At 45.0% G+C, this 16969-nt stretch overlaps 1 protein-coding gene across 3 annotated transcripts in view; it reads right to left on the bottom strand.

The window, feature by feature from the left end:
* The window catches only part of LOC134080071 (NACHT, LRR and PYD domains-containing protein 3-like), a 110994-nt gene that overhangs the window by 23979 nt on the left and 70046 nt on the right, over positions 1 to 16969 (bottom strand). The window contains exons 2-3 of one of the 3 annotated variants that reach the window (XM_062536339.1): positions 13317 to 13463; positions 12647 to 12787 (exon numbers count right to left, since the gene is read on the bottom strand). In XM_062536339.1, the coding sequence (XP_062392323.1) occupies positions 12647 to 12787; positions 13317 to 13384 (209 nt within the window). In that variant the 5' untranslated portion in view covers positions 13385 to 13463. Of the gene's footprint in view, positions 1 to 8892; positions 10163 to 12646; positions 12788 to 13316; positions 13464 to 16969 lie in introns of those variants that run through there. The other 2 variants (XM_062536421.1, XM_062536505.1) reach the window with 2 other exon arrangements.

The raw sequence follows: 16969 nt of genomic DNA, 5'->3' as shown, positions 1-16969 counted from the left end.
AACATTTTGTTTTAATTGAGCTTGATTTTCAAAGCCCATTTTCGTCCTATCATTTAACAGGATTTTTTTTTTTTCATTTTACCATATATCATTCTGTATGTGAGGATCATCTGTCCAAAATTTGGGCTTGTTGCTGAGCTTCTTTATTGGAGATATGATTTTTGGAAAATATTCTCAATAAATCCACTGAACTTGCATTGGATCTGCAGTACCACTTTGTACCACATGGGGTGCTCTTTTACAGTTTTCTAATATCATATTCTCAGAACTCTACACACAAATCCAAAACAACACACACAATGGGCAAAACTCCACAATTTTCCTGCAAAATGACACTTTACCTTCAAAACAATGCAATTTCTCCTCAAAATGCTCTTTTGTTCTCAAGAGACACACACAAACCATCATATATCAAGACATTTATAAGGACCAGTTGAACACTGATGTGCTCAGTGTAAAACACTGCGATGAATTGAAAACACTTCTTCTCCATTCATTACAGTATAATGACTTGGGCCTTTTTTTGTTCAGTGTTACACTACAAACAGTACTACAAACAGCAGATAAGCTGATATGCTTACCCTATCAATATTTTGAAATATCTCATTGTTTTCTATTATTTTTTTTGTATTTGCCGTAATGTTATGCCGGTTTTTCTAGGACAATGCTCATGATTTCAGTTTCCTGTTCAGGAGACAGAAGCCCTTGTGTTGGTAATCTTTCGGCTGCCAAACAAATAGTAAAATACTGTAAACTGTAGGAATACAAAGTAGGATTACTTTCCCCAAATACTTGAAACATACTTTATTTGTACAGTCCTACAGAACAGCCCACAGGCAATACTGTACTACTGTGCTCATTGAGCTGTATTGTACTGTCCGGTACTGTACTGTATTGATACGCAGCACTGCAATGTTCTAGTGGCTCGGATCTCATCAGAGATTACGGTCCTTGGCCTCCCCATCCTCCTGTCAGGATCTGCACTTGGACTTTTAGTTTTGTCTCCCCCTACCTGTCAATGTAATGTTAGCTCCTTGTTTTGTTGATCTAGCCGTGTGCTTCTGTTGTATGCCAAGGGCCACGCCCATGTCCTTATTTGGGTAACTTCCTGTCTTTGTTGTGTTCCCTCCATTTTGTCTCTTCACCTGTGTCCAATCATTGCCAATCAGTTTGGGTATTTAAACCCTGCCTTTGTTAGTTTAGTTTGTCGGATCGTCACAGTTTATGCTGTTTGCTGCCTGACCCAAGTAAGAGCTGCCTGTCTTTGACCTAGCCTCTGCCTGTCGTTTTTGGATTGCTTACCTGAACCCTGTCTACCTGTCTGCCTGTGAACCCTGCCTGTTGTTTATGGACTGTTCGCCTGTGCCTGTCTGCCTACTGACCTACAAACTCTGCCTGTCCCTGGATTGTGTATTGCCTGCAGTCTGAACTGTTACAATTAAAAGTCCCTTCCATTGAGTTTGACTGGATCTGCGCTTGATTCCGATTCCGGGTTCTGACAGAACGATCCGACCATGATGGAATCAGCAGATCTTGAGCAGATGAAAGCCGCAGTCAGGAGGCAAGGAGTGCTTCTTGGCCGACATCAATCTCAATTTGAAGATATGCAAAAATCCGTGGGGTCCATGATGACCAACATAACCGACTTGTTTGCCCAGCTGCAGCTGGTCCAACTGTCCCTGGCGTCTACACCCCCGTCTCCGCCGCAGCCCCGACTTCCGGCCCCTGAGCTTTATGCTGGGGAGCCGGGAACCTGTAGATCTTTCCTCTCCCAGTGTTCCATGGTGTTCCAGTTGCAGCCTGTCACCTTTCCCTCTGATCGGTCCCGGATTGCATATGTCATAACCCTACTGACCGGACGTGCAAGAGGGTGGGGAACGGCCATTTGGGATGCAGACTCTCCAGTATGCCTCAGCTACCGGGCTTTCTCCGACGAGATGAGGAAGGTCTTTGATCATACTGAGCATGGGAGAGAAGCCGCCCGGATGATGTTGCAGATACACCAGGGAAGGAGGTCTGTTTCTGACTATGCCATAGACTTCCGCACTCTCGCCATCACCACTAGCTGGAATTCTGATGCCCAGTACGATGCATTTCTTAACGGACTCTCTGAGGCCATCAAAGATGTACTCTCCACCCGTGAACTACCCTCTACGTTTGATGACCTGGTGAGTCTGGCAGTCCGGATCGATATACGCCTGAAGCAGCGCACTGGGGAACGAGAACCCAGGCAGTGCCCGAGAGCACCCACTGGGGAGGCTGCCCGACTGTCCCTACCACCGGCACCAGCAGCACTCGGCAGCCCAGAGCACATGCAGGAGGATCAAACCCGTCTGTCCCCATCTGAGAAACAAATGAGAAGAGATTCTAATTCCTGTCTGTATTGTGGGCATCTCGGCCACTACCTCGCTCAGTGTCCAGTAAAAGACAACGCTCACCTGTAGAGGGGGGATTACTGGTGAGCGTCACTCCTCTTCATCCCTCCCCTGCTGTCCACACTCTTGTCTCTGCTATGCTTGTTACAGGTACTCACCGCCGGACAGTCTCTGTTCTTATCGACTCGGGGGCCGATGGCAACTTCATGGATGCCTCCCTGGCTTCTGGATTACACCTCTCGCCAGCCAAGTTGCAGACACCCCTGGAGGCCAAGGCACTAACTGGCGCAAGGTTTGCCGAGATATCTCATGTCACACCACCGGTGAGTCTACTCATTTCTGGCAATCATCAGGAAAACATAGTTTTTTATCTATTAGACTCCCCTGATTCGCCCATTGTCCTTGGTCATCCCTGGCTGGTCAAGCACAACCCCCACATTGACTGGACTAATAACAACATCCTAGGCTGGAGTCCTTTCTGTATGTCCAATTGTCTGCGTAATGCACTTGCACCCCTGTCACCAGTCTCGCCTGCCACAGAGGAGTCCCAGGACCTGACTGGTGTTCCACCTGAGTACCTGGACCTCAAGGTTGTGTTCAGCAGAGCTCGAGCTACTTCCCTACCTCCACACCGGCCCTATGACATGGCCATCGACCTGCTGCCTCGTACGTCGCCTCCTAGGGGCCGTCTTTATTCCTTATCGCCTCCTGAAACAGAGGCTATGAAGAGCTACATTGAGGAGTCATTGGCTGCTGGTCTCATTCGGCCCTCGTCCTCTCCTGCTGGTGCAGGGTTCTTCTTTGTGGGGAAGAAGGATGGTTCCCTGCGTCCTTGTATCGACTATAGGGGCCTTAATAATGTCACGGTGAAGAATCGCTACCCTCTCCCTCTGATGTCCTCAGCTTTTGAGCTGTTGCAAGATGCCAAAGTCTTCACTAAACTTGACCTTCGCTGCGCTTACCACCTTGTCCGAATAAGGGAAGGGGATGAGTGGAAGACTGCTTTCAACACCCCTTCGGGCCACTATGAGTATGCAGTAATGCCTTTCGGCCTCACCAATTGTCCAGCTGTTTTCCAGTGCCTGATTAATGATGTGTTGAGGGACATGTTAAATAAGTTTGTGTTTGTGTACCTGGATGACATTTTGATTTTTTCCCAGTCTATGTCCCAGCATGTCCAGCATGTCCGTCGTGTCCTACAACGTCTGCTAGAGAACCAATTGTATGTGAAAGCGGAGAAATGTGAATTTCACAAAGACACGGTGGCCTTCCTGGGCCATGTAATCACGACAGATGGTGTACAGATGGATAACCTGAAGGTGAAAGCAGTCACAGACTGGGCCCGTCCAACGTCTCGGCGTGAGTTACAGCAGTTCCTAGGGTTCGCAAATTTCTACCGCCGGTTTATCCGAAACTATGGCACAGTGGCTTCACCTCTCACCTCCCTGACCTCCTCAAAGGTGAGATTCTCTTGGTCACCAGCTGCAGAGGCAGCGTTCAATGAGTTGAAGAGACGTTTTACTTCAGCACCTATTTTGATCCGTCCTGATCTGACCCGCCAGTTTGTAGTGGAGGTGGATGCTTCAGATGTTGGAGTGGGGGCAGTGCTGTCTCAGTGTTCTGAGGCAGATCAGAAGCTTCATCCCTGCGCCTTCTTTTCACACAAACTCACACCCACTGAACGCAACTATGACATTGGAGACAGAGAACTGTTGGCAGTCAAGCTCGCTCTCGAGGAGTGGCGACATTGGTTGGAGGGGGCAGCAGAGACATTTTTAGTTTGGACAGATCACAAAAACCTAGAGTATCTCCACTCTGCGAAGCGTCTAAATCCCAGACAAGCTCGTTGGTCTTTGTTTTTCGCCCGTTTTAACTTTTGTCTGTCCTATCGACCAGGCTCCAAGAATGGAAAACCTGACGCTCTCTCCCGTCAGTTCCCGGACTCTGATCCTGCTCCTGCTCCCAGCACCATCCTGTCCCCAAAGTGTCTCGTAGGTGCTGCCTCCTGGGATATTGAGGCCATCGTCCGCACAGCCCAGCCGGGTGAGTCAGGTCCTAGCACCTGCCCTCCTAACCGCCTCTTTGTGCCACAGTCTGTACGTCCACAGGTCCTGCAGTGGGGTCACTCCTCCAAGTTGGCTTGTCACCCTGGGGCAAAACGGACTACTGCTCTCATCAAGCAGCGCTTTTGGTGGTCGGCTATGGACAGGGATGTGCGGGAATTTGTGGAAGCCTGCTCTGTCTGTGCCCGGAATAAGCCATCGAATCAACCACCTGCTGGCTTTCTGCAACCACTACCTGTACCAAGGAGGCCTTGGTCCCACATTGCTTTGGACTTTGTCACTGGTTTGCCCCCCTCTCATGGTAATACCACTGTGCTCACTATTGTTGACCGGTTTTCTAAGTCTGTTCACCTAGTCCCGTTACCCAAATTACCCTCAGCTAAGGAGACGGCTGAGTTACTTATACAGCACGTCTTCCGATTACACGGGCTCCCTATGGATGTGGTCACAGATAGAGGTCCCCAGTTTACTTCACACTTTTGGCGTGCTTTTTGTAAGCTCCTGGGTGCTAAAGTCAGTCTGTCTTCAGGTTTTCATCCCCAGACGAATGGCCAGTCAGAGCGGGCCAACCAACAAATGGAGATGGTGTTGCGTTGCCTGACGTCCCAAGACCCTGCCTCCTGGAGTCTTCAGCTGCCTTGGGTGGAGTACTCCATGAACTCCTTGCCATCCTCCGCGACCGGTCTGTCTCCATTCCAGTGTTGCCTTGGCTATCAACCCCCAGTGTTCCCAGCCCAAGAAGAGGAGGTCGGAGTGCCCTCGGCAGAGGCGTTCGTCCGTCGCTGTCGTCGGACATGGAGGCGTACTCGTGCTGCTCTTCTTCGTTCACAGACCAGGACGAAACATCAGGCAGATCGTCGCCGCACCAGGGCTCCCCGCTACTCCCAGGGCCAGCGTGTCTGGCTATCCACCCGAGATATTCCCCTGAAGGTGACCTCCCCTAAGATGAATCCACGCTTCATCGGTCCCTATACCATCACCAAAGTGGTAAATCCCTCTGCAGTCCGCCTGAACCTCCCTCCTTCCCTTCGCCGCATCCACCCAACCTTCCATGTTTCCCGGGTCAAGCCCTTTGTCTGCAGACCCCTGTGCCCCACCCCCAAGCCCCCGCCACCCCCCCGACTCGTTGATGGGTCTGAAGTGTACACGGTTCGCCGCCTGCTTGATGTCCGCCGTCGGGGTCGTGGCTTCCAATACCTGGTGGATTGGGAGGGTTACGGCCCTGAGGAGAGGTGTTGGGTCCGCGCCCGAGACATTTGCGATCCCACACTCATTACGGATTTTCATCGCCAGCGCCCTGTGCCACCCGCTGCCAACGCCAAGAGGCGTTGGTAGAGGGGGGGGTACTGTCAGGATCTGCACTTGGACTTTTAGTTTTGTCTCCCCCTACCTGTCAATGTAATGTTAGCTCCTTGTTTTGTTGATCTAGCCGTGTGCTTCTGTTGTATGCCAAGGGCCACGCCCATGTCCTTATTTGGGTAACTTCCTGTCTTTGTTGTGTTCCCTCCATTTTGTCTCTTCACCTGTGTCCAATCATTGCCAATCAGTTTGGGTATTTAAACCCTGCCTTTGTTAGTTTAGTTTGTCGGATCGTCACAGTTTATGCTGTTTGCTGCCTGACCCAAGTAAGAGCTGCCTGTCTTTGACCTAGCCTCTGCCTGTCGTTTTTGGATTGCTTACCTGAACCCTGTCTACCTGTCTGCCTGTGAACCCTGCCTGTTGTTTATGGACTGTTCGCCTGTGCCTGTCTGCCTACTGACCTACAAACTCTGCCTGTCCCTGGATTGTGTATTGCCTGCAGTCTGAACTGTTACAATTAAAAGTCCCTTCCATTGAGTTTGACTGGATCTGCGCTTGATTCCGATTCCGGGTTCTGACACCTCCTCCTCTTACTCTCACTCCTCTGGCTCTGCCTCTGCCTGTACTACTACTGTAAAACTAAAGCTCTGATTGCTAATTGTAAGACTGTGTGACAGGAGTTTGCCCATCTGATGAGTCAGTGTGCATGGTAGGGCAGTTAGCTTTAGAATTTGAATGGCAGTGTGTTCTTTGTGAAAACAAGAGATTTTCTTCATGAAAATTGTGTCTAATGCACAGAATTGTGTGTAGTGTTTTGAAAACAGTGTGTTATAGAACTGCAATTTGAGTGTAAAGCAGAAATTGTGCTTATAGTTCAGCAGAATCGGTTCAGGAGGTTGGTGCATGAGCTACATATTATGGAAATTGTGTCTCAAGTACTAGAAATTGTGTGTAAACAATTGAGAAAAACAGTTTTTTCTGATTGCTTAAGCACATTTTTTGTAACTATTGGCTATTTTTGCTAAATTCTACACACAAATAACAAAACATTTCACCAAATTATCAAAACATTGTAGTTCTCTTGCAAAAGCAAACACAGCTTGATTAACTCTCCACACCTTTGTAAAAATGGTGTTTCTGTATCAATCAGTAAACAAAAGCATAATTTACTAAGCACACAATGTTTCAACTACACACTGATGGTATGAATACAAGACACATCTGGCTTTTGCTTTCTCTGTTTAGTCTACAAACACCTGTGATTTATTTCAGATTTTTTTGGAGAGTTTCCAAAAATGTAGCTGAAATTGGGTGATTTGACACGGAATGACCCTGCTGTGTGTGTGTGTGTGTGTGTGTGTGTGTGTGTGTGTTTATGTGTACATACCGTAAAACTCCAAACAATAGCCCGGGCTTTTATTTTACCAAATCGCCAAAATGCACCGGCGTGTATTTGAGAAAGGCGTCTATATGAGACAGGCGTTTAATTTAGTGTTGTTAGTTGAGTGTAGGTTTATTGTAGGATTAGAAACTAGATGCACCGCATAGCGGTACACAATATGACCGCCGCTCAGTTCTGCACATTCTCTCCAAAACGAATTACGCAATTCGATTTGTGCAATATACTGTATGTATATATCTCCTACTCTTGCAGCTCATGTGTATATGAGTGTGTGCATGTGTGAGTTTGCTTGTATAAAGATGTGTGTGTGTCTGTCTGTGTGTGTGTGAATGTGCATGTGTGCGCGTGTGTGTGTGGAATCCGTGGAAGTGTGTTTATCTGTGCATATGAATCTGTTGATATGTGTGTGTGTGAACTTAGTTACTTTTTAAACTGCCGGCTCAACATAAAAATGGAAATCGGTTTTGCCAATAGCCTACTCACTATATTGGAATTTAACAGTTACGCCATTTTGCCAGTAACGTCAACAATATATAGAAGACATCACAACCTGCAAAAAGTAATTTCAGGGAGGTATCTAAAAATACTTTAACCTACTGAGATACTGAAATACAGATGAATAGCCTCTGTTTGTTCAATAATGTCTAGTCAGTATACCAAATAAGAGAGGCCTATAGATAGAAACTGTGGTAATAAAATATGAAGATTTTGGTAGTTTGGGCTTTTCGTGTATCCTTCTATTGTAGCCATTTAGCCATCTACTTTAGGCCTGAATTATATGCCAATGAAATTACACTTGTTAAACTCACCTCAATAAATATTTTGCAATCATTTAATCCACCATGGGCAATGCTAAAATTACTGTTACAAACCAGCGGCAGAGTTGGCGGTCCAACGCGGGTACCCACCAGTGGCCCGCTGGAGTTTTGCTCATCAGTTCTCTGGCGGTCCACCGGCGGCTCAGAAATGGCTCCAGATAAAGGGCCACCCTTTTGCCGCTTACTACCCACCAGCTTCTAATTGGCCTTATTTATGGCCATAATAATGAAAATGATGTACTAAAATAGCAATAATACATTATAACACTTTCCATTTGCCCTCAATCAGAACAATTTACAATTATTTACAGGGCTTACCAAAGTTACCAAATGTAGGCCTACTAAGGTGAAGACAGTGCCTGCTGATGAGAAACCTATAAATGTGTTCTGTAATTTAATAATCCAATATAAAAACATTTATCCTCAGCAACTATCACACAGACTCACCACACATAGTATTAGGTTCAATACATTTTGCTTATTTATTTATTTTACATGCTTTTGTTTATTTATTTTACATGCTCATTTACATGCTTTATTTATTGTACATGCTTAAACAATTTATTAAAATTATTTTTAATAATGATATTATGCAACACAATCTTCAGATGTAAGGACTTAAAAGCCACCTTTCCTGCTGCACCAGTCTAATTAATTTGGAGCGCCAGGGACCTCCTCAAAGCCCGGCCCAGCATCCTCTTAAACAGCATCTTTGGTGGTGTTTCCTCCCAAAATAGCAAAATTGAGCTGAATTTACTACCTTTTCACTACCATCAACATGTTTTCTACTACAAAAGCAAAAGGTGAAGAGTAATGTGATGCAATACCTTTCCAAAACACAATAGCACATTTAAGAACAACAGGATTTAACAATGAACAAAGCTACTGGCATTTGAACAGGGGTGTGTAGGCTGTCAATAGGCACTGTATTTTACCGGCATGGCTGGAGTTGATGAAGCTTGCTGGGTGGTGGTGCTGGCAAAGGTGTAGTGGTCTGACCGGGTCTGACTGGCAAACTCTGTTGAACAGATTGGTTTAGTGAGATGATTACTGCAATGGTATGACACCTGGCACATGCTAACTAGCGCCTAAAGTACAAACACTTCTAAAGGATATTTCCACTTAATTTTCAGACAAACCAAGCAAGGGACCACATGTACAGACTCTACAAATATTAACCATGATATAAATTTTGTATTTAAATGACTTGAAAGAGATCGTCAGGTATAAATGCACCATACAGTAGTGGCCAGTTAATTCATTCAGATGCTGTTACATGCTAACTAGCGCCTAGAGTACAACCACTTCTAAATGATATTTCTACTTAATTCTCAGACAAACCAGGCTAGGGACCACATGTACAGACTCTATAAATACTAACCATGATGTCAGTTTTTCATTCAAATAACTTGAAAGAGATCGTCAGGTATAAATGCACCATGCTAGTGGCCAGTTCATTCATTCACATGCTGTTACATGCTAACTGGTGCCTAGAGTACAAACACTACTAAAGGATATTTCCACTTCATTTTCAGACAAACCAAGCTAGGGACCACATGTACAGACTCTATAAATACTAACCATGAGGTCCGGTTTTTATTTAAATTATTTGAAAGAGATCGTCAGGTATAAATGCACCATGCCAGTTCATTAATTCAGATGCTGTTACATGCTAACTAGCGCCTAAAGTAAACACTTCTAAAGGATATTTCCACTTAATTTTCGGGCAAACCAAGCTAGGGACCACATGTACAGACTCTATAAATACATTTTGGAAACAGGTGTTCGCTTTAAATACAGTTTTTAAAATGAAAATAGTAGAGATATAGAGAAGAGATGTTTTACTTACCTAGTCCTAAGCCTGCGACTGGTGGTTTGAGTAGGCCTACTGACATTGTAGGCTATTCGCATCTGCTCGGAGGAGTTGCTTGATTACGTTTCTAAACGTAAAGACATTTACCAACTTCTTTATAAGTCTGACGGTTACACAGTTACGTGCAAGAACAACAAGTCACGTAAGAGATGAAATCGTTTAGCTTACTGCAACATGAGAAATCAAGTAGTGTGAAACCATAAACTAGCAACAGTAAAGAAAATTCCAATATGGCCGCCATTCGGAACTGAGAAATCATAACTCCATCTTCTTCGTTTGTCTTCTTCTCTCTGATCTGAACTATCACTCACTGAGCAGCGCCAGCGCCACACACCAGTGGCAGCAGGCTGCAGTGTTTGAACGTTGTTGTATTAGTTCTGCTTTTGACGTTCTCATATAAAATCGTAATAAATACATAGGCCTAATTGTTTTATTTGGTAAGCACAGGGTAGCCACGGGGGTGGCCAGTGACACAGCTACATGGGGCACAGGCCATTCTAGGCTTCAGTGTAGAACAGCCACGTTGAGGGACCATTCACTAAATGCACACATAAATACATTTATTATAGCCCCCCATGGATGAAATTCCACAAAACTTGGCATACTCCCAGAGGGTGCCAGGTTAATCATACACATGAAAATTGGTGCAGTTCATAGCATCTCATCTGAAGATAGGGGCAATTAAAGCAATATTACATTACATTTTCAATTTTTACCATGGGGGTGCAAATCACAAATGACTGGTTATAAGCTAAGTTGATCCGAGCTCTTGAGACCGACATACCATAAAAAATTTGTCATCCTCGGTGCCACGGTTCAGGTAGTTATGTAGGAAAAACTGCAATTTTTGGGCTTCGGGCGGGGGCAGCGCGGGGGGGGAGTGACCCCCGGGGATGAAACGAAATTTTTCCGCACAAGTCTACTGGGGCTACATGCCCACCAAGTTTCATGTGCCCTGGTGTTACGGTGTCCCGGGAATCGTTGACCAAAAAATGACGGAAAAAAAAAAAAAAAAAAAAAAACTTTGACAACAACTATATGACCGCTTCGCTAGCTATGCTAGCGGCGGTCATAATAACTACCCAATAGCATAAGCAGAGAAAGCATGAAAACAGGTTACCACCTTATATTACTGTATGGTGGGCTACTTTATTTAGCCTATAATCCGAATGTGTTTCACAAATCATCATATTAGAATTAGCCTAGGATATAATAAGCTTTGTCTTACAGTAAATTATTGGCAGCTTAAAATAAAGAAACGATGTGACAGCGGGCTGAACAATTCAAGTTACCATCGAGCCTATGAACTTGTTGCCCCTGATAGCACATCAACAATAAAGAATGAATGCTACCCTGTAAAACAACTGCAATCGTGTTGTTACGAAATGGTCCAGGCCAGCTACCAAACTAAGCTACGCTTCGTTGTCTAGGGTGTACTTTTGTTCACAGCTGCAACCCAGACCACAACATAACCTGAATGTAAACCCCCAAAACACTAAGCTACACACTGGCCCTATGTGATGCAAAGATGTGGAAGTAGAACCTACCGTGTGTGAGTGTAATGTGTGCGTGTCAGCTTTGGCAGAGCTCCAGAGAGAGGTCACTTACCTGTGGCTCTCCCTGGCCCGGTGTAGCTCTTGAATAGCACCTCGAATAGCCCAAGCGTCAGTTCAGTCGAGACGTTCTGTAAATTGTCCAGGTTGGCCTGCTCACTGGCAAACATTCTCAAAACAGGGGAAAACACAGGCCGCCCATCCTTTCCGAAGGCCTGGAAACTAATTGTGAGCCAAGAACTCAGGACAGGTGTTCAATTTAGCCTAATTAGCCACAGGTAATGACATCACTGAAGCCCCGCCTGTAAGTCAGTGCTTGCCCTATCATGTGACCCTAACCTATCCTAACACGTGTGATTAAAAATTATCCTATTCATCGCTATCACCGCGATCCTCAACTAGGTTGATTTGCGAATTCCTCCTCCTCGTCGCTCTCCTCCACTTGCCTGCCTTGCTTGCGCAGCTCCCGACCAGATGCGCAGGGCTCTCCCTCTTTGGAGACAGACGTTGCATCTCAGCCTTTACTGAGCCTTTACTTCAGCCTCTTTGGATCAACCGAGAAATATCTTGCCGCTGCTTCTTCCGAATTTTCTTAGGCAAATTTGACAACTGTCATCTTAAATGTCATTTAAATCAAATCATGTCTTTGTCTTTTTCTTTTCCGCCATGGTAGGCTATTGAGAGAAACGCGGAGAAACGCAGAGAAATGAGAGAAAGTGAAACTAAACAAAGAAAGTTTGGGATAAAATATGTTGTCTAGTGCGCAAATTTAACAAAATGGCATTTATTAAATAATGCAGGACATAGACCAATGTCGAAAAAAGTTAAGAATTTGGAACTCTGGCTTTCACCTCCGCAGTCATGCAATTATACATTTAGTGTGCGCAATCTGCACCATGCTGGCTTAAACAGACGATCTGATGGGTATAAGAAGAATAAATACAACCCGAAACTAAAAAAACCGACCAGGCTTCTGTTGGAGACCGGCCTTTAATCCAAATCTGTCGTCACACCAGGTGTTTAAAAGAGACATGCGTCTATTTGGGACTCGGCTATTATATTGTTTGAAGTTTTACGGTATATGTGTGTGTGTGTGTGTGTGTGTGTGTGTGTGTGTGTGTGTGTGTATGGTGTATGTGTGTGTGTGTGTGTGTGTGTGTGTGTGTGTGTGTGTGTGTGTGTGTATGAGTGCGTGCGTGCGTGCGTGTTGTGTGTGTGTGTGTGTGTATCTCCCTGCATGATCTCCTAAATGTCTAAACTCACCTCTTTCCTGATGGGACCGGTGCTGAATTGAAGGGGTTCAGGCATGGACCACTGCTGAATTGAAGGGGTTCAGGCATGGACCAATCACTCATCATGGACACACAGCTGGGCACTGGAGATGGAGGTCTGTGTCTCTGTGTTCTGCAAACACACACAATACACACAACTGTTACAAAACTATTGTATTGTGTGCGTGTGTGTGTGTGTGTGTGTGTGTGTGTGTGTGTGTGTGTGTGTGTGTGTGTGTGTGTGTGTGTGTGTGTGGGTAATTACATTACATTTACATGTATATTACATTACATTACATTTGGCTGACACTTTTTAACCAAAGCAACTTACAACATGGCTTTTTAAAAGCAATTCTAACAACAATTCTAGGACAAATTTGTGTGCAGTAAGAATGAGTGCATCAGTGAGTGCATTTGTCCAGAGGGGGAATGTCCTCCTTGTTGTCCCTGTCAATGTTGTAAACAGAGCTACGAAAGGAGATGGTCTCTGAATAACTGGGTCTTCAGAAGTTTTTTTGAAGATGGACAGGGATGTCCCTACACACACACACACACACACACACACACACACACACACACACACACACACACGTGTGTGTCTGTGTGTGCGTGTGTGTGTGTGTGTGTGTCTGTGCATGTGTGTTCATGCTTTCTGTACTCACCCTGCATTGGTCCGTGTTGATGTTTTGTTCCTGCTAACAGTGTTATCCATGTCCTGGTCAGTCTCCATGGTTACACAGCTGTGTAGTGCAGACTCTGGTCTCAGGGCCCTACTCAGCCTCCTCACTCATCTCAGAGTGTGTGTGTCACTATGGAAACAGTCACCACACACTGATATGAGTTAATGTGAATATAAATAACACAAATATCAAGACAGCCACAACACAAATAAGAATTCATATGAATATGAATAAGTAAGATGTGTCTCACTAGATGGAAACAGCCACAACACAAATATGAATTCATATGAATATGAATAAGTAAGATGTGTCTCACTAGATGGAAACAGCCACAACACAAATATGAATTCATATGAATATGATTAAGTAAGATATGTCTCACTAGATGGAAACAGTCACAACACAAATATGAATTCATATGAATATGAGTAAGTGAGATGTGTCTCACTAGATGGAAACAGTCACAACACAAATATGAATTCATTTGAATATGAGTAAGTGAAGTAATGAGTAAGCCCATGCAACAGGTGTGGTATGACCACTCCCCCCAAGTATATACTGGCATGGGGCAATACCACAACTCCACCTGAAGACTTCCCTATAAGCTATAAGCGAAGCAACAGCTGGAACAGCTCAGTCTATAGGAAAGACAGAAACAGGAAGATGTTTTACCCTGCCAATTAAGGCATCATTAACATCAACTAGGCCAGGCACCTGGACACTGTGAAATTGGCTCATAGTCCCTTAGTTCACACTGCTACTCCCGCGCCTGTTCGCCTTTGCAGAAAACACACAGTGCCCAGTGTCGATGTCCAATCCTCCGGGTCCACTCAGTCTGGACGCCTTGGCCCACGAGTTTATGCATTTCCCACCTTCCCACTGATTCCAGCAGCCCTGGTCAGGGACAGGGACAGGGAGGCAGGTCTGCAGCTAGTTCTTATAGCTCCAAAGTGGCCCTGGTGCCCCTGAACACTGCTGTCACTTGTAGTGGAGTGTCACAGAGTCATCCAGCTCAGCTGTAGGTTCTTCAAAATAATCCAGGTTCCGCCACAACAGCACTTTAGTGCAAGGTGTTTTATTTTTAAAGTGCACCCAAAAGTCCAAATGATTCAATTGAAGAATGCAAAAAATGCTGGCCAACAATATAAATGAGTAATAAAAAATATATATATAGCCTACTAAAGAAACAAAATACTTTACTAAACTAAGAAAAGCAAACAAAAGGAATTCAATAGTTTAAGGCAACACGTTTTTCTTTGTACCACTACAGCCACAGTCTGTCTCACAAAGTTACCTGAGCTGGTGCTCTGCTCACTCTCCCTAGAATAATCAGAGCCCCTCTTTTGAACGCTCAACCCCTCCCACAGGTTGCACCAATTCACAAGATAAATCAATTAAGTACCATGGACATTGTAATTCATAAATAACACAAGGACAGTATTACTGGCAATCAATACTCTTCATTAGCATAACTTCATTAGCAATCTACCACCACTTATACACTTTCATTTCATTAATTTCATTATTCACCAAAGCACCCCTCTACCCATAGATTTGCCCATTCCCACACTGCATTGCGCAGGCCAGACCACACTGAAATAGCACACACTCGGTTGGCCTGTCATGGCGGCGCGCGCAGTCTTCAAACCTTCCAAACAAACGCTGAAAGGAATTACACACAATGGCTAGGACAAACTAAACTGTAAGAAGGAGAGACAAAAACAGACAAGACATACGACAGACAAACGTAGAGCGCTCCCAAAACGTAAGTGTATGTTTATTCATGTACGTTTTATTAAATGGCTATGTAACGTGACCGGGAGTGACTGGGAGAAAAGACGCGAGTCTCCTGTGCAATGTTTTGTATGTGCGTGTTCCGTGTGTCGGCTACGGTTCATATGCGGTGTTTATGTGTATGTGTGTTATCATGTACCGGCTAATAACGTTGGGTGTGCACCCCCGCGGTAAAAGCAGTAGTTCGGACAACTATGTGACGTGAGCTAGACAGAGCCCTCTGTCACATGGGGACACCATGGGAGCTCAGACTGTGGGCTTGGCCGCTGAGCAGGGAAAATGGTCCGGCCTAGAACTGGAGTCAGTGAAGAGTGCACGAGCACCCTCAACCACCTTAGCTTATGACAAAAGAGGGAAGATATATATAGCCAATGGTGTGAAGAGAGGGAGCTCTCTCCGGAATCATGTGGTGTTCATTGACTCCTCTTTGTGGGATTTGTATGTAGTTTGTATGTAGTTCTCAAGGCACTTGAATAACCCCTATCAAATGACCGATAAAGCAGTTGTCTCTTAAGACAGCGTTTCTTGTGGCCGTTACCTCCACTAAGAGAGTCAGGGCCAGATGTACTAACGTTTTGCGCCCATTTCAGGCGTAACGTGCGCGTATAAACATGGGGAGGATATGTACAAACAAGCCGCAATGAGGGAAACGCGCAGACTGCCTGCAGTGGGAGCTGAAAAGGGCTATTTGCGCTTTTCCGTGTCATGCATATTAATTCCTGGGCGGATCAGGTGAAAATGGGTGTAACGCGCAAGTACAGGGGAGGAGAGGTGCTAATAGCGATTGATTAAGTATTCTGCCAGATGTATGAAAACAGCGCACGTCTATTTTGCGTTGAAAAACTTCCGCCTTCTGAAAGCAGGTGCCTAATCCAGATTGCGGTTAAATGCGTCTATTAGAAAAACTTTTAGAGACAGCTGAATCAATATTCAGAGCATCCGTTTTCTTCATTGTACTATGTCAAAAGCAACCTTATTTTCTCTTTCACAACATAGTCTACACTTCTCAATCTGTTAGGCATTAAGTCATATCCCAAGTCTACGTGCAGTAAATAGTTCAAGTATTTTTTAAGTGGATTTGAAGAACTACTAGGCCTACTCTGTCTGTCGCTGCTCGTTGACATGATGTGATGACAATGACATCTCTTTGAATCGTGTATGACCGCTAAACTTTGATTCTTTTTATTGCTGCAATATTCAACTGCGCTCGTTGCATGCGCAATTGGCGTGATACAGGGGGCGGGAACGGGCGGCACTGAACGCAATTAACGTAATGTAGTGACAGCTTGGTAAATACCACGCAATTTCGCAAAGCACAGCGTTCGCACTCTGCGCATACAAAAACTCGCTATTTGCGCTGTCTTAGTACATCTGGCCCTCAGTGAATTACATGGTCTCTCAGTCAGTGAAGAATGCTACCGCGTAGGCCCGGATGAGGCGAGTCATTCTACCGACCTAATTCTTCCTCAGGGTTATATTAAAGGGCCGTTCACACCAAGAACGATAACATATTAACGAGAGCGATATTTATTTATAGTTATTGTTATCGTTATCGTTATCGTTCTTGGTGTGAACGGGCCTTAAACAGGGATTTACTGCTGACCATCATTCCCTCTTCTGAAGTTTCAGAAAGTGAAGTTGATTCTTTGTGGGCTTTGTGTCCAGTGAGAGCCTTGGTTCATTATGTGGACAGGACACGTGTGTTTCGTAAAACAGACCAGTTATTCGTCTGTTTTGGGGAGAGTGTGAAGGATAAACGACGCACAAAACAGCATCTTTCACCTTAGATTGTGGAGACGATCTAGCTTGCTAACAGGACCTCTGGTCGCCCTCCTCCATCT

This window comes from Sardina pilchardus, chromosome 1, assembly GCF_963854185.1.
Source record: "Sardina pilchardus chromosome 1, fSarPil1.1, whole genome shotgun sequence".
Lineage (NCBI taxonomy): Eukaryota > Metazoa > Chordata > Actinopteri > Clupeiformes > Clupeidae > Sardina > Sardina pilchardus.
This window is presented reverse-complemented; position numbering and strand designations above follow the sequence as displayed.